Source organism: Diuraphis noxia, unplaced genomic scaffold (genome assembly GCF_037042655.1).
Source record: "Diuraphis noxia isolate RWA-SAM2 unplaced genomic scaffold, SU_Dnox_SAM2 contig0004, whole genome shotgun sequence".
Lineage (NCBI taxonomy): Eukaryota > Metazoa > Arthropoda > Insecta > Hemiptera > Aphididae > Diuraphis > Diuraphis noxia.
Genome location: NW_028301714.1, coordinates 72,363,431 through 72,382,943, shown reverse-complemented (window position 1 = coordinate 72,382,943; position 19,513 = coordinate 72,363,431). Strand labels below are relative to the sequence as shown.

The 19,513-nt window shown below is 28.5% G+C and overlaps 1 protein-coding gene across 1 annotated transcript; it reads left to right on the top strand.

Moving 5' to 3' along the window:
- The first annotated feature begins 10,469 nt into the window (after positions 1-10,469).
- LOC107163024 (histone acetyltransferase KAT7-like) lies at positions 10,470-13,139 on the top strand. The gene is made up of 8 exons (XM_089226372.1): positions 10,470-10,535; positions 10,595-10,655; positions 11,728-11,816; positions 11,894-12,133; positions 12,203-12,334; positions 12,418-12,541; positions 12,609-12,776; positions 12,843-13,139. Exons 3-8 carry the CDS (start codon positions 11,739-11,741, stop codon positions 13,025-13,027), a joined length of 927 nt encoding a protein of 308 aa, XP_089082498.1. The 5' UTR covers positions 10,470-10,535; positions 10,595-10,655; positions 11,728-11,738; the 3' UTR covers positions 13,028-13,139.
- The last annotated feature ends 6,374 nt before the right edge of the window (positions 13,140-19,513 follow it).

Genomic DNA, 19,513 nt, shown 5'->3' with positions numbered 1-19,513 from the left:
TTAATCTATAATATACATTATACATAATAATTTATATAATACGTAATAAATACTATAGTTACGTTTAATGTTTTGTCTATCCTGTCTATCCTTATTCATATTTTTAATTGGAAATATTAACATGATACATTGATACGTAATATGATATATTCTTAGCTTAAATATAATAATGTTACCTATAGCTGTAGATGCTCTGTTGGTTTAAAGTTGGTTCATTTACAGTGAATGTAAGCTTATAAATACATATCTAATAAAGTAATAACTAATAAGTATTAATTATATTATATTATTGTACCTATATTATACACCCGATGTCGCGTCTTCTCTACGTGTCGCGAAATTTATTTCACGGGACAAAACGACATATATTCTTTGACGTACCTACATCATATTTTATTGTATAGCGCGCTGTGCTAATATAATATATTTACAGAGAGAATTCGCCGTCGGTGTACCTCGCTTCATGTATGTATAATAATAATAATTGTGTGCAGGACGGCAATACAATATACCACAATACGCATATATATACTTCAGTATAATATCATATATAGGTATATTATGCACTATATTACATGCATGCATGTATGTGGAGCAAAAGGAGCAAAAGACGAAGGGTGCATTGTTGAATAAAACCGTAATGACCACCACCGCGTCCGATATAATACATATGTATGTAAGAGAAAAACGGACCGCGATCGACAAAGGATCTATATATATATATACATACGATATGCGTCCTGCTTTATATACCTATATGTATATAATATATATATATATATAGATCCTTTGTCGATCGCGGTCCGTTTATATATATATATAATATATATATATATATGCTAGTATATATTATATGTATACGGATAATATAATAACGATATTTATAATACATCGGACGCCGCGGATTTTTGCTGACTCGGCTAGGCGTGTATAATAAATACATTATATATATTATACACGCATTGTGTGATAATATATACCATGTATATGTATATAATAATAATGTAGTTTGGCAGTGTCTACCGTGTGAATATGCCGTGCTCCAGAAAAAGCGCACGTCGGCGTTTCGAATATAATATATTATTTTGTGAAAAAAAAACTCATCAACAACCACCGCGTATCAGGGGAGTGGGGGTGAGAAGGCACGAAGTTGGAAATTGATTTCGGACCTAATAGCAATCTTTCCCAGGGGGGAGCGGCACTGATATTATTAAAACCTTGGAAAACGTATTATGATATATGTACTAAAAGCGTATCGTGTATAATATACAAATGTCCCATCGTTTTTCCTGTATATTATAATAATATTTAAACACCTCAGACTATATTATATCATAATATTCAATAATGTACGTTTATATGATACAGTGATACCTATACATTCAAACTTAAAAGTAAATTAGGTATACAGAAAATGGGTGAAAATTTAAATTTAATCTCGTTTATAATAATATAGTTATACGATACCTAAAAACATCTTAATAATTAAATCACTTTATTTTTTTTTTGTACAGAATATTATCTATGTAGTTGAATATAATAAATGTGCGCTCGAGCGAGTGTGTGTGTGTGTGTACAACTTTATTCAAACAATCTCTATGCTATCTTATTACAACGGTTTACATTTTTTATTCCGTGAGATCTGTACTGATGAAGGTTAAAACTATTATTCGCGGGTTTGTCACCGTATATAATTATAATAACGACCGTTACGCGTTGGAGTACAATAAACTATATTTTATTTTATTCTTCGTCAGCCCTGCAGAACTGCATGTATTTATATTTTTTATACTACACTGAGACATATTTTTACGGTGAATGATCACTCCGTCCCCTCAATACATGCCCTTATATGAATCTTAATGATACCTGTAATAAAAAATACAAATTTAAATTTTTGTCTGTGGTATAATATAAAGGTTACCTATTGCAGCAATGTATGTTAAATAATAAATATGAACGAGATCTCTTCCCTCCACGAAAAATGTTTTCTGTATCATTGTATAATATTACATGTAAAATTACTACAATACCAAATATTATATACATGCATTTTAGCACTAAAACTTCTATGTGATTTGTACGGCATAAATAATAAAATAAGTGCAGTAATGCACATATTATGCAGTCGCGGTGTGTAACCATGTGTGTACACATTTACAACATAGGTACAACTTGTAAATTTACATTTTTTTAATGTTGAAATTTATTAACCTATTTGATGCGTGAAATTATCAGTAAATTATAGTTGAAATTTACTTATCCATACTGTTTGTAAATTTAACAATCAACATATTTGGTTGAAATTAAGACAACCACAGAAGACAGAACTGTGTAATGTAATGTACTAATGTTAAAAACATATTAGACACGCAAAAAAATAATTATGGTGGACGGTAGTTGATCACGTTTCTGCTGTTAGAGAGATTTGAACCCTCTACCTGCAGATTCCTTAAATAGTGGGTATTTGAGTGGTGTACAGGGCCCTAACTGTCACATAATTTATAGAAAAAAATATCTTTATTTGCTTTTTATAAAATAATGCAAAGTTCTTGACTTTATTTACATACTTAATATCTTTCAAAATAATAATATTACATGATATTTTCTTAAGATTAGTGTTATATATTGTAATACAAATTACATTTATTGGATTATACAGGGTTACAATTTTTTGATAGTATTAATGGTACTTAAAAATTCTATTATTTTTGTAGTTTGATTTTCAGCCAACGCTTCTTCTTATGGTAGGTAGCACAAATCAACATTTTTATACATTACTTTGTCAGTAGACAGTAGTAATATATTTTATTTCACATGTTATTAAATACATTCCTACATTTATTAATTTAAAATTAACAAAAACATTATTATAGGTAAGTAGGTATACAACTATTATGGTATATATTATATAAAAAAAAAATAATAAGAATATTAATTTAGTATATTAGTATGTTTAAAAGCTGTTTAATGCACCTGACGTCAATGAGGCATAAAGTTACAAATACCATGCCTTAAGCTCTCCATCCAGATACTATAAGTCACATGATGACCTTTTTAATTAAAACCAATATTATTAATAGTTTATAATCTGTTCTTGTTTGTATAATATATAAATATTGCATCCTTTAAAATTGTTAGCCTTAAACTCCTTGTGGCACCAATGGCCATAGACGTCGAGGCTTATTTATTTAAATTAAAAATAATAAATATATATATATATATATTTTAATTTTGGCTTTAAACCTGAATTTGATAAAAGCAACTGATGATAATTTGCAATTGGATTTTATTCGATAATGTATGACCTAAATTACTTATATACTACATAAATATCATAAATGAAAAATAATAATAATTTATAAACATTGATATAGTAGAAACTAACTGATTAATCGTTGGTAAACCTATATTTGTATTCAAAATAACATTTATAAATTAGTGTATTTCTACTCGTACCTACATATAATGTAGAAATAAATAGTAATATATTTAATTAAAATTTACACAGAAGTGTATGTAAATATTATTTACCTATGGTTATTAATGTTGTTATAAATTTAATAGGTAATGTTTTTACGTATAAATTAATAGACATTTATTACTTATTGTGTATATTTAATGGTAATTTTAGTTGAAATTTACACAAAAATGTATACAAGTTTCATTTACATACCTATATAATAAATTGTAAAAATGTTTTCTTTTCTTTATTTAAAAATATACAATCTACACCTGTTGGCATAATAAGTATATATGTTTATTGTTTACCTATGTAATTGTAAAAATGTACCCACATTTTAGCACAAAATGAATTAATTTTGATAACCCCTGTATATTTACATAACACTTTCGGTTGAAGTTTAATACACAGAAATGAGTATGAATAGTATATACTTCAATACTTGTAAAAAACTTACCTACCTACTTTTATATACAAAATTAATTAACTTACATAACATGTGTAAATTTAGATAGCGACATTGGTTGAAATTTAATAACATTTTTTACAGTGTATACCTTTACAAATTTACAATAAAATTTATTTTGTACGATTTTGTACACTTTTCCATTAGAAAATCTCGTCTCGCGCCGTCCAAGTTTTTATAGGTACTACTTAGGTATATGAAGATGCGCTTTGTACCGGCACGCGGCATCTCAGAACTCTCATTCCAATTATTTCGCCGACGTTGCAGTGTAGTATATACTATATAGGCAGGTTATAGGTATAATTACCAATAGGCACTTAAAACTATTTTTTTATTTGTTTTAGTCATTCTGCTGAAGATGATGGTTTGGCAGGTTAAACCATTGCTCCTACTGTGTATCATGCACGGCTACACATGGCACATTGCACATTGCACTAAAAAACTATATAAGTACCCACTAATGTCTTGTACATGAGTAGCTTTTAAGTAAGGCAGATAATCTATACCTAAACAGTGCACCCCCTGAAATTTTTTATACACAAAGAAAAAAGTTAAAATAAAATTGCATGATGATGACTGTATTGACTACACAGTAAATCATAAGCGTAACATATACAACATACATAATATATAAACAAAAAAATACTGCGAATATTAATATTGATAGAGTGTTATAGAATAATAAGTAATAGGTAAAAATTCTAAAAAAAAAGTTATGTTTGAGATCTTTTACAATATGTTAAGATTTATTAGAAATACATAATATATAAAGTAATAATAAATTAAAAACTAAAGGCCCATACGTTATTATCGCTTGTCACATACATTTTGTTTTATAAAGGAGATATTAATGAATTCATAATAAATATAGGTACCAGATGTACCTATATGCTAAAATATTGAATCTACCGAATAGATAAGGTTACTGCAGTACCGCACTACATCTAACGCATTATCTCACACTAATATATTATATATTATAATATAGAGGCGAATGAATAATTTTTATACAAAAAAATAAGGGTACATAATTTAATATGTGCCCTATACGCCCCTACTTATTAATTATAGGTATCGTGATATATATAGGTACTTTCAGTTCATTTTTGCGATCGGTCTCAGTAAGTATTATAATATCACGGCCTATTGTATATTATCAAATTAATCCATTTTTTTCCACATCACATAACAATGTATTATGTATACCTGCGTAGGTATAGGTAGTAGTATACAGCCTATACGGTTAGGCTCAATTTAAATGGAAAAATTGTGTTATTTCGACTGTGCAGTATAATGGTCATAATATAATGTAATATTGTTATTATAACGAATTACCTGCAGACATTGTATAATATGATATAAAAGTGTATAATAACATTTATATATATATATATATATATATATATATATATATATATATATATATTTAATAACTAGAAGAACTAAGCACGGTCGCGTACTCGACGATGTATCCTCCGCCGTTGCCGTTGTACGCAAAGAGAAGCCGTCTCGAATATTTGAACCAGGAGGACAGCTGCAGCTGATGGTGTTTTTTTTAAATTATTTATTTTTCTGGTTCTATACATTTCATCGTTATAGGCGGGTTTCGATCGAAAACGATATGATGTTAGAGATTTTTGGTCAATACATATTCGTCTCGTTAATCATATCATCACACATTCACACTTACATTATTTAATATTTCTGATGACATGAATATGAAGACGATACAGATGAGTAACCTGTATAAAAATTATTTTTAATACACTAAGTACCTACCTAATTTTTAGATTTTTATTTTATAATAGTAATTAATAAATAATAATATACTTTATGTGTCTTTTAAAAACAAAATAAAAAATTAGCTGCATGTTTTCAAGCATATTTTGACGATTTTCACTTCATATTTCGATAATTTTACAGAAATTATATATAGCGAAGTAAATAAATCAAATTAAACACAATTTTGAACGAGGAATGAGGATAAGCTATAAAATAAACAGATAAAATATTTGTGAATTGCAAGACGTATAATATTTTTGTGTATAATGAAGATACTAATAATACTATTAAGCAATTAAGCTGAAATAAATCAAATTTTTTTCAGATTTAATTAAGATCACATATTCGATTATTCGGTACATTAAGGCAGTATGTATAACGTCGGTATTATATTATTCCCGTGGAAAGTAAATGGTGACAACGAGTAAGTGGAAACGAAAATTGAATAATTTATTTTAGGAAGTCTTTCTGGTCCATATCCACATTATATTATCAGGAATGTAAGTAATTCATGAATAAATTATAAGTAATTAATTAAAAACAGTTATTTAACTGTATAATATATTGTCAAAGGCACGTAAGATGCGAATGTCACGGTTGAATTACCGCGCGTAGAGTTGTATGTGTGCCATAAATCTTAAATATTATTTTTGAATACTTTAAAAATTTTTCATTCCATGCTCTTTCGAGAGGTCTCAGATTATTCACTCAACAGTGAATAGTGATAATAGTGATATTTAATAGTATTTTAATATATTAATTACTTTTGTAGGTTAGGTTTCAATCAATGTTTCGAAGGTCTGCACGCAGTGACACCTGCAGCAATCACCTGGATTATGATTTATGAACCTCTGTCTATGAACTCACATCGCAAGAATGACTCACTTATAATATTTGTGATTTTTGAATAGTTATCGTTCTATTTAAACTTTAAAGTTATAAAGTTATACATTATATTATCTTTACATTTATATAATGCTATATGTATTGTATTAGTTAGATTTGATTTGTGTTAAAAGCTATATGAAATAAATAAAATATATTAATATTGTACTTTAATACAGAACAGACTAAAAATCAGTACCTAAAGTGGAACTCGATTGATATATTGTACTGGAAAATTCTCAACAGTAAATCTTTCGCATTAGAAATCCTGACGTTTATGTTTACCTTTCTTGCAAATCACGTCCATGTGGTCATTAAAAAAAGCGGTTATTATGATGACATTACTTCTAAATAAATTATCGATGGTTATACATAATTATTATTGTTATTATGTAATACTGTACCATTTCACATTTATTATTATACGTTTTTTCCTTCGAGTAATAATGACATCTGACAGCATTTATTGATATTAATTTCAAGCATATTATAGCGTATCACCAAACGAGTAGAATCTATCAATGGCGATTTGTAGCGCATTTGACAGTTCTCATACATGTTAATAGAATAATGCATTATTATATGATTGAAAAAGATCTTCAAATAATAAACATTTAGCATTCAAGAATTAAAATATCATTTATTTTGCAAAAAGAGAATAAAAGAGTTGAAAGATGACCACCCTGTAGTATTCCCAAGTCACGACGCAACTTTGAACGGATCCGAAAAGATATTTTTTTACGATCACTTGTTGAGTTCTATGAGATTAATTGTACCTATGACAAAAGATTTCTAAGATGCTATTTTATAGTTTTATATTGCTTTGAGTGGAGAGAATAAACTGTGTATAAAAATGGGTGGTAACATTTTCAGATTAGACTCTCACACGCGCTTAAGTTTATCTAAATGTATTACTTTGACTAGTCACATCAAAATACTGTAATATCAATTTGCCTATATTTTTCTCCTTAAAACACGACCGACGAAAGACAGGAACATAGATTTGGAAGGTGTTTGGGAGAAAGGGTTTAAGTCCATTTTTGATCATTTTAATGCAAATAGTCGATTTTGAACTTTGAAGGACATTTTGTGCCGCATCAATTGGTCAAATTGTAATGCATCCATCATTTGTTATCAATCTATTGTCATAATATGCGTTTTGATTCAAGTCATAACAGAAATAATTTGTGTTTTGAGAAACGGCCCAAGTCCAACAACGTGTTATCTCTGTTATGTGATAAACTGACTAAGTTATAGTTATTTTTATATATAATATATTGTTTGTGCATAAGGACAAGTCACACACACGTTTAATTTCGTTTCGTATATATGATATTATTAATTGATGTTCTTACCTTGTTCGAATACCAAAATTAAATGTATCAATAGTTTTAATTGTTATTACAATTTATTTGCTTACTTTCAAAGTTAAAATAAACTTATTATAATAAGTACTTACTGCGGTGAACAAGTTATCATTTTTAATTCAATAGGTTCTATTTATGAAATATATTTTTTTAATGTATTTAGGAATCGGTTTGCGCCATAAAAATTCTTACCAACTGTTCAATTTTAGTACTTCATTTAAAAGTTAAGTTAATTTTATTGATTAGAAAATAAAATCTGTTTGGATAATACACTGCGAACACGTCTATTATAGTTTATAATATTGTTGAAGTATCTAAAAATACTTTTGTTACTACCAAATTTTGTTATTTTTTATTTCGTATGTAAAGTAACTTATAAACTATTATAATATGAGTAATTGTTTAAATGTCATAGAAACTAGACACGCAAAGCAAACAAATTAATGTTGATCAGTATCATACGATAAAACTTTATTTGTTTTTTAGCGGGCTAAGCATACAAGAAACAATTACCGAAATGATTAAATCGGATTCGTTTGAAAATGCAACAATCTCGCTTTCGCTCCAAGGATCTGGGAGAAAAAGAAAAAGGCCACCGTCACGCAAGGATAATAAGTGCCGAGGGAAAAATTTAAACATGATGATAAAGGTTCGTTGTTACCCATTTCTTGCGGTGTTTCCAAAATAAATATTACGTATTGCGATTTTAATTGCAGGCTATCGGAGACCTCTGCGAGAACTGCATGTCTACGTCGGCCAAAAACTTGTCGGGTGACCTGGAACCACTGTATCAATGTGCAGGCCATTGTGGGGTTTCGTTACATCGTTCATGCTTGACAGCTTTTTATGGATCTAGGGCTGAATTGCTAAAAGTTGGTTCTCAGTGGTTCTGTTACGATTGTGGGACATGTGCATCGGAACCGCCATGCTCAGTATCTGCAGGACGTGTAAATATATATAATATATTTATACGTTTCAAATAAAGATAAAATTTGTTGTATACATATAGATGACATGTCTATTAAAGTGCAATAAATGTAATAAAAAATACCATTTTGAATGCCTTCAATCTCCAACTGACTCGGATAAACAAAAATCGCTATGGAGATGTCCATTTTGCATAGATAACCACGGCACCGTAGTTTCTATTGGGACAGAACCATTAAATGAGCGACATGGTGGAGAAAAATCGGCTTTCAAAATAAGAAGGTATATGTTTATAAATGAAATAATAATCTATTGACTAGTTCAGTGGTTCTCTGGAGAATTGGGTCCTAATAATATACTTCTAAAAAATACGAATTGTAATTAGTACCATCATTTTAATTGATTATTCCTTCGATAATATGTTCACGTTTCGGTAATGGAGTACAGCGAGTACCTATCTATAAGCTATTTACGGTTTAGAAGCTGAAAGTTTTCATAAACTAATTACACAGAATATTCTATTTTAGTTTCTTAATTCACTAGATAACTTATTTACACAGACATTATCCCAAGGTTTATCAGTATTCAGTATTGATATAAACACCAACTAATAATATGAATTACATACTTATGTTTTGGTGTAAATTTCAATATACTATCATCATCACGGTGAATATTACAATCATTCATTTTATCAATTATTTAAATAATAATAAGAAGAGAAAACGAGGAATTTGGTGTGATATATTATAGTACTTTAATGTGGGCTATAGCCTAATATAAGTGTACACCTCAAGATTGGATAGGCCCTGTAGTCTGTAACGGATGTACGCAATTTTAATTTAATAATAAATTAAATCGTTATATATATTTTAGTAATTTCTTACTGTATAAGATGCAACACGATTTATTTTTAGTATACATTTACAATTTTGATAAATTTTTACAAAATTCGAGTATGACTAGTAAACTTTTGAGGATTCTATAATAGTTTAATAAAAACTTAAGAATTTAAATGGAGAAAATAATATCAAATCACCACAAATATCTATTCGTTTTTAAATATAAAAAAAAAATTAGTTTTACGTAAATATTTTTGTTTTTTCATATAGTAAATATTGCTCTTTTAAGTACATACTTGATATAATTTACTAAAAAACACTAAAGTTATGGATAAAAATGTTTTTTTAATTATATGAATTTAAATGAAATATGTTATAAAATTATATATACTCAAATAAAATGATTGATTATACGAAAAACGATCTGAGTGAAGACGGCCAGTCAACTGTCAGTCTATACAATATTATTTGTATTACCAAATATCCCAATATATTTTATGATATTATTGTACTATCAAGATATTTTGTTAAAGACAGAAACAGGGGCCTGGAAACTGGATTGTGTGTCTAGAGTCGATGCCAAATATTGTTCAAACTAAAGCACAATCAGTGCGTAGAGTAATAGGTCAGCGTCGACCAGATATCAAATCATTGAATGGAGGACCAGAATTAGAAAAATATAGTTCTGGAAGGAAATCACGATTGCTTGAATCGAATAAAATAGAAAAAACCAACCTACACTTTCTAAAAACGAGAAAAAAAGAAAACTGACTGCTGAGGATAGCGTCACACAATTGAAAAAAGTAATAAAGACGGATTATTATTTATTTCAGTATTTATTAATTCATTGAAATTTAAACAGAAAAAATGTGTAGAACCATCCATTGTGGGTTTGAAATATGTACGTAATGTCACGAAAAACGGTAAGTCTCCTTTCTTGACTCTTCGACCACCCCCCCCCCCCTTGACTGTCCTGATTAGCGGTATTATACGATTTCCCATCGCCATGGAGAAAACAAAACTATTTAAACAAAGTTCTACGTTAAATGTGCGAGATTAGAATGTGGAGAGGGTTAGATGTGCTGAATTTTAATCCATTGCATGCTGTATGTTTTTATTTCTGTTTTTCTATCAATTTAATATACCTAGTGTGTAGATTTTAGATAGTAGCTGATTTAATATAATATCATACCGCAATATTGCATTTATTTGTTGAGAGTATATCAGATAGCCTTAACCGTTTAAACAACGATAATTATAATTATCTAATTTAATATAATATAATGGTATAGATATGTATAGATATGCATGCCAAATGTGCGGGGGGGGGGGGCATGTTGGTCGGTATTGTAACTTGGAGTAATAGTAAAGAGTATTACTCTATGCTGCATATTGACAAACTTCATTGTTGTATTGATAATTAGTTTATCAATAGCTATAAATATCATATTATCATAACTATAGTAAAATATACTGTTAATTTGACAAGAATTTTTTCTATTAAATAACAAAAAGATGATTGTCAAACAAACAAGAATTATTGTCAATATAACCAGAATTATTTTTAATTATCATCTCATCATAATTACAATTTCACATATGTTGGTTTGACAAAAATCTTGTCGGCTAAATTATTTCAATTAACTATTATTTATTGATTTATTTTATTTCATGTCCATATATAAAATACGGGGTTTCACTGAAGAAACTCGTGTGTGTGTGTGTGTGTGTGTGTGTGTGTGTGTGGGTCGTGGGGTGCAAAAATTGTTTGTTGTAAGTTCAAACGTTCTTATCCCATTTTGATACTGAACAAAGTAAAAACCGTTAAAGGAAATCTCTGCTATAGGTTAGCATCTACAGATAAAGCTTAACAGTATCGATATTATATAGTCCACCATGATATTTAACAGTTTATATTAGTGTTTATTTATGTCGCATTTAATTTTTTTTATTTAATAACCAGTCTTGATGATAAATATTAAATACGAATTTCAGTTCTGGAAAATATGAACCACCCAGTATCAAACTTATCATCTGGCAACAGTGTAAAAATCTTTGAAAAGACAAAAACACCGTTAAAGAATGCAGGTTTTAAATGATTTATTATTTTATTATAATATGTCTTATATTTGTAATCTCTAATTGACATTTGACATTGTAGAGAGCAACTCAATCTCCAATAAGATTTCCAGCTTTCATACATTTTGGGAAATTCAATGTGAAGACTTGGTTTTCGACCCAATTTCCACAGGTCCATGATGCTATAAAATTGATTTTTTGTGAATATTGTTTGAAATATACTCAGTGCCAATCGGTTATGAGAAGACATATGCGATATTGTAATTGGAGAACACCGCCAGGAACTGAAATCTACCGAAACGAATGTCTAAGCATTTTTGAAGTTAATCAATATTTTTTAAACAATTCATAAGAGGTAAACTATAAAGTTGTTCACATTTTTTTCCTACAGGTTGATGGAAGTAATCACAAAATATATTGCGAAACATTATGTCGAATTGGAAAACTATTTTTGGATGTTAAAACTCTGGATTATGGCGTTGAACCGTTCCGTTTTTATATTCTGACAAAAAATGATTTTGCCGTAAGTATATATATTTATTTTGTATTGTATTTTATAAAGTTATACCTATACTATTGTAACAATTTTTCATTAAAAATGTTAAGGGTAGCCATTTAGTTGGTTATTTTTCAAAATCGAAACATAGGGAGAACAATTTTAACGTGGCTTGCATCATGGTCATGCCACAATATCAAAGAAAAGGGTACGGGCGACTTCTAATTGAATTCAGTAAGTGAAAACTATACGAAACCAGGCAGTTGTTTAAACAGATATCACGTGTTATCAATCTTTTTAGGTTATCTCTTATCTAAAATCGAAAAACAGCCTGGAACACCAGAAACACCCCTTACCGACTTTGGTCAAAAGTTGTACAATTCATATTGGAAAAGTGTTATATTGGAATATTTAGATAAATACACAAATAATGCCAATACATGTATCAATCATGTTATCAGTAAAACAGGTAATTTAAAACTTTTTCATCTGTATTTCGTGAGATAATTATAAAATAGTAACACATTTAATTCAGGTTTAATGGCACAAGACATCATCAATACCTTAAATTCTCTGAAATTTGTTGTGGAAATATTTAACACAACTACAATATGTATTAACTGGGATATTGTAGATGCTCATATGCAGAGAAAAATAAAGTTAAAAAAGGTTCATATCAACCCAAAAAAATTAAATTGGACACCTCCAACCAAATCATAAAATTTAATACATTTTATGATTTATTTATTTATTTTTGACAGACGGCAAAGTTAGTTTAAAAGAGCACATTACACAACAAAAATTCTTTAAATTTTTTTAAATGTTAAATTTACTATAGCTATGTTAAATATTTTAAAAATAATGATTTTACGTTTCTACTCACATTATTCTTATAATTTAATATAGGTAGTTACAATTATGTAGCATTTAAAAAAAAATTAAAAGATTTTTTTTTTCTTGTGGTTCCTTAAAACTATCTTTGCTATCTGGTGAAATTAATCGAATATTTCCTTTTTATTTTTTCGTTCAATATGAATTTGTTTTGTCGTTTTTTTTTTAATATGTTGAATTCAAAACAATCGTTATATATCTTAGTATTATTGGAAATTGTTATGGACTAAATTTATAATTATATCATTGTTCAGTAAAATGTTGAGAAATAAAATAATACAAAATTACAAATGTTAAAAACATTTTTATCTTGATTATTGATATTAGTATTTGTTATTGCGATATATAGGGAGTAACTTAGCTTGCAGTCAGTTAGGAAACAATAGCCATTTGAGAGTTAAATAAAATTATATTTAATTTTTTTTTTTTTTTTATTAAAGCCGCAACAACTAAGGTTATTGGCATATTGTACAATGTAAACATTAAATTAGGTGCTAGATAACATTATGAATATTAAGTACAATGTAGATTATTTATAAAGGTATAACGTTAAAATTTATATTTAATTATTACATAATTACTTAATATGATTTATTTAAATTATGCAATGAGTGTGTGAAATATTTTTGTTCAATATACATTTGCTGACATGGACAATGCGAATTACAGAAGTATACTCTAGGCTGCAGTGGAGTGGCTTTTTATCTAATTCTGACTTATACCGCTAATTAGGTAAATAATTTATTATAAAAATGGTTTTATTAATTCATGATATTTTTATTATGTGTTACTATTTGAAAATCAAAAGTTGATAGTAATTTCACCAATAAATATAAGGGTGAAAAAAATTAAAATATCATACGGTTTTAGAAAAACTTAACCTAGAAGTTAAAAAAAAAAAAATTAAAAAAGAGTTAATACTTTTCGAGATAATTAGTGTACCCACTTAAAATAATCACCCTGTATACCTTTCATCGTTATAGGCGGTTTTCGATCGAAAAAGATATGTTAGAGATTTTTGATCAATCAATATCCGCCTACATTCATATACATACAAGGGGGCCAAAGGGGCCATTGCCCCTACTGGAAATATTTTAAAATTATTGTTAATTTAATGACACGCATATTAAAGACATTGTTAAAAAGCAAAAACAAAAAATGATTGAAGACGTTATACAATCATTTTTTTACAACCAAGACGCATACAACTTTTATTTGATAATTAATATAAATATAATTAATTTGTAACATCTACATTAACATGTATTCAAAAAATATTAATAATGTATTGTAAACCTACACATATAAGGGACTTATGTGATGACATATAATGTTGTTTTTTTTCTATATTTAGGTTATGCTATTTTAGAACGATGACACTAAAAATATATTAAAATTTAAAATAATCTTTTTGATTTGGTTTTAGAATTTTGATCTTGCGGCAAGATTCTTGCCCCGGGTGGGATTTTATCCTGCGGGCATGCTTGTATACATAATAAAATATATAATATACGTATACACACATATAGTATTATATTTATTAGTTATATAATTCGAGGCCCGTCAGGCCCGAGATATATGGTATAACACGCTGTTAGTTGTGACGTACGTAGTATTTTATAGATTTTTATTTTTGTCCTATTTTATGCCAATATTTAATAGGTTTTGATACGACACTGCAGCTAGGCTACTGTAATATTTTGAAACGTTATAGAGCACGTTCCCTCGGAGTTGAGCTGCATATAGTTGAATAAATCCTTTAAAAGTAAGTTTAATAAAATAATATTGTCAATAACAATATATACTACCATTACAGCCCACACTAGCTGCGTATCACCGGACGTGAAGCGTTTCATATTGCATAATTGCATTTGTTTTTATTTTTTGTCAATCCACTAACTATACTTGTTATAATTTAAAATAACAATGTATTAAATCCTAGGAATTTGATAACTAGTAAATAGTAATAAAATATAAATAAGGATATTATGATGCTTACATATAATTTTGCTCCACGCTGCAAGACGGTTCTTCTCGTGGGATCCGTTTACTACAAGTCACGCGCTGAGACGTAAGAGATTACAAGTGCATTTAAATCAATTAGCGCAGTTAGGTTATACTCTATTCACTTATGAAATCTTAAAATTGTCCAATGCGTATTGATTGTTTGGGATGTGAAGTTAATTTCTGTCCCTGTTAAAATTTGGACAGTGGACGATAATGATGTGTACCTACCTATTATAATAATGGAGATTCCTTGTTCGGATTCCTATCGGATATCTCGTATGAACGTAATAAAATGATACGAGTATAATATACCTATCGTTTATGCGTTATAATTAGGGAACGGATTTAAATGCTCTAAAAAACAAGAAAAATGCCTTAAAAAAATGCTTTAACATAAAAAAAATGCCCTAAAAAACTTTAAAAATGGGTTTATATTCAATAAAAACAAAATTTTGTATTTAAAACTTATAAAAAAACACATTATTATGAAAAATCTAATAAAAAATATTTAAATACAATACAACCTTAATTAATTAACTTTAGATAAATAGTTTATCGTATCTTATCTCTTATCTTTACCTTAATGTGGGTAATAATCTGTTGTAACTTGTATGTATATATTTTGTGTCTACACGTGTCAACAATAATTTCGTAATTTCGTAACATAATACATATTTAGGTATTTTAATTTTTTTTTAGAATGAATGTGGAAAAAATGTTGAAAAAATGACTTAAAAACCACAAAATGCATTAAAAATGCAAAAAATGCTATAAAAATGCATTAAAGTCTTAAAAAAATGCAAAATAAAAGTTACATTTTTTAATTCATCTCTGATGTATGAAATGAACTTTTTGCTTGGAAACCAATGTTTTAGGACATTCAGAAAAAAATGCAATTTTCATTCAAATCCGTTCCCTCGTTATAATGTTACTGGGACCCAAGTTAAATATCGATGGTATTTAATTTGTAAATTTAACACGAGGACGCTATTTTAATTTCAAAGCGAGCCATGAGTATTTTAAAATTGTAAATTTTTTGTACGCACGTCTTAAAATACTCATATATCACTATTAAATTATTATAATGTAATGAATAGCGATAGCCCACGGAGAAGCTCTAGATGATAATATTACTTATAAGGTTTTAAATTGTATAAGAGGTCAATACTCTAATTTTTAAACCAAAGCGCGGAGCTAAACGTGATCTGCTGATCGTAAAATTTGCTTATCACGCACTTGCACAATATGTAAGACTGAGACAACAAATGTCCGATGAGTAGCGTCCTCTTAAATGATAACCGTTTATATTATTATTTCGCAATACGCGTACCGTATACATGGCTGAGCATTATAGTGTTTTATAACTCATTCTATTTTTCATACGTCTCTATAGATAATATGATATAGGTAATCATTTAATATGCATATACATACATAAATATATATATATATATATATTATGTACATGCAAATCGCGTATACTCGTGTATGTAGTACCTATATATAATATTTTAATGATATGTATTGAATATTTAGGGTGGTCCGTTATGTAGGTATATGATATACAATTATTTATTGGTCACTAATTTTACGTGTATATATACCTCTAATTATAAGTAATTCTAGTCGTACGCGATTATCATTACTATGCATAATTTATAAGTATATTAAAGACGTAATGTAGTTGACTATTATAATATTATTTACACGGTCGTGGCGGTCACCGGTATTTTATGACCCATAAATGTTTTACTTAATATAACAACTATATATATAAAATATAATTCGAGTGCAATTAATGGACACTCGGCGCGCGCGTGTGTGTGAATTATACATAACTAATATTATAATATAGTGTATTTTAAAACGTATTATAAACGAGTCTAAAAAAGACATGCAAAATTCGCGAAAAATTCGCGAAAAATTCGCCACGCTTATTATCAAATAATATACAGCTGCAGCAACGCTTCCACGACGTCGTTTTTTTATGAACTCACAGTGCAGCACGTGCTTATTATTATACGTAAATACTAAATACTATAAGTCTATTGTTTATAAATGGGCGGTTTTAATTTCTTCCACAAAAAAAAGGTTGATTTCCATTTTCCTCCACGTTATTTTCGACTAAAATTATGACTATTTTCCTCCAATATTTTAACCAGTGTTGTAGTATTACGTTCCGTATTATAAAGATAGAATAAGGCTAAGATCACAGTTTCCGCTTATTGGTTGATGATTACATTCTGGTATCGATTATCTATATCAGCTAACGAAAAATGCTGGTCCGAGCAATTACAAAACGTAAACTAATTTTATCTAATTTTTCTCTTCTTTGAATAGGTATAGATATTCATTTTTTGCTGAAATGCCCTATAATCATCAAAAATATAATTTTATAATCTATTTTATTTTTTTGTGTATAAATCATTTATTCATTTATAATGACGACTATTTTATTGTTTTATTAATTATTTATTGGAAGAAAGTGGATAACGGAGGTCGGAGGAAAACGGTATCTTATTTTTGGAGGAAAATGGCCACGGCCCTATAATATACAGTGTAATAATAACTATATATTTTATAATCTGTTATTATACCCGTGCAAATAACATAAAACCAAATTGGTATAACTCGGTCATTTTTTGACTTAGAAAAGAAATTCAACTACTAAAATTCATTAAAAAATACCAAAAAAAAAATAATTTGTGGTCAAAAATGGATCATGCTATTTTTAAAAAAAAATTGTTGTGCGCATGCGCAAAATTAACTGTCGAAAAATAGTCTTATTATTTGAAAATGTGTATAATAATGTTTATTAATTAGCCAAAAAGCAGAATTGAAATATATGAAGCCTACACATAGTACTTGAGTGTTTCCACTTATCATGATCACACTGTATAATATAGACTACACGATCATACTATCATAGACATGAAGGTAAGAGACTATCTCTCATCATGTATAGCACACTATAGTCCAGTGATGCCGGGGTGGTGGACTCTGTGACCGAGCCCCTCCCCCTCTTTGCACGTATAATAGTATTATTAGTAAAAACATATACATATATCATTTATATACAAATTAAGATGGTTTATTTTGTCGACACTCCCCCCCCCCCCCCCAACCACAACGAAAATCTACTGGTTGCCGGTTGGACACATCGTCGCAATTCAATTGTTTAATAAAATATTTAGGGTATTTCTAAAAAAAATCACCTACCTTTTGATCGGTACAACTGTGTCGAATGATAATTTGCAGTTGGTAAATAAAGCTTTTGAAGCATTAGTCGGACGTGACCTCGAGCGTCGGCGCCTCGATTTCGGAACAAAATAACAAATAAATAATAGAACAAACTAGTTCAGCGATCGCTTAGATCGTAAACATACAATCTAAGCGAAATCGTGTAACATTTTAATCACTTAATCACAGCGCTGCAGCAAGCCTGATAATTCAATGTCGAAGTGCAGACGTGTTCGGCCGAAGACTTTTAAATTTTAATTATTATTACACGACCGAATGTATAGCGAAATATAGTCTATAAACACCTATACATGTCTATTTTGGTCAGAAACTCTACACGAACGTCTATTATTATATCGTAAAATATGGATTATTGTATATACACTATACATATTGTATATGTATATCGCATAAATATAAATATTTCGTATATACATGTTATTATAAGTGTGTATGTTACGTGTATAATACGTGCCTATCGAATATAATAAAGACAATATGCGTTTCCTTTAAAACGTCTCGGTTATTTATGCGCTTATAAACTGGTTTCGGTCACTTTTTTTTTTTTGTATCAAGAAAATCGCCGTTGAAATAATTTATTACCTACTCGGTGTTATGTGTATTACGATTCCGTGATATTATTATATTAAAACCATATTTTCGGACACACGACACAGCTATAATATGATATATATTATATTATACGCATGTACACGTTTGCTCCACGAGTGGTTTAATACTTTAATTGGATAATGACTAATTTCGGACCGATAAAAATATTTTTACGGGTTTGTCAAGCACACGCGCGCACGTGAGACATATAATATAACATATACGTAGGTATTATAATATTATAGAGTTGATCCTGCGCACAATAATAACATATTATAATATTATAAAATAATATCATCAATGATAATTTATATCATACATTATATACGAGATATTTCACTATAATGTATTATAGACGTATATATTAAAGACACGCACGCACGATTACTTATTTCCTATGCCTGATGTCTTTACACCCTAACATATATATCATAAGTTGTTTTTTTTATAGATACC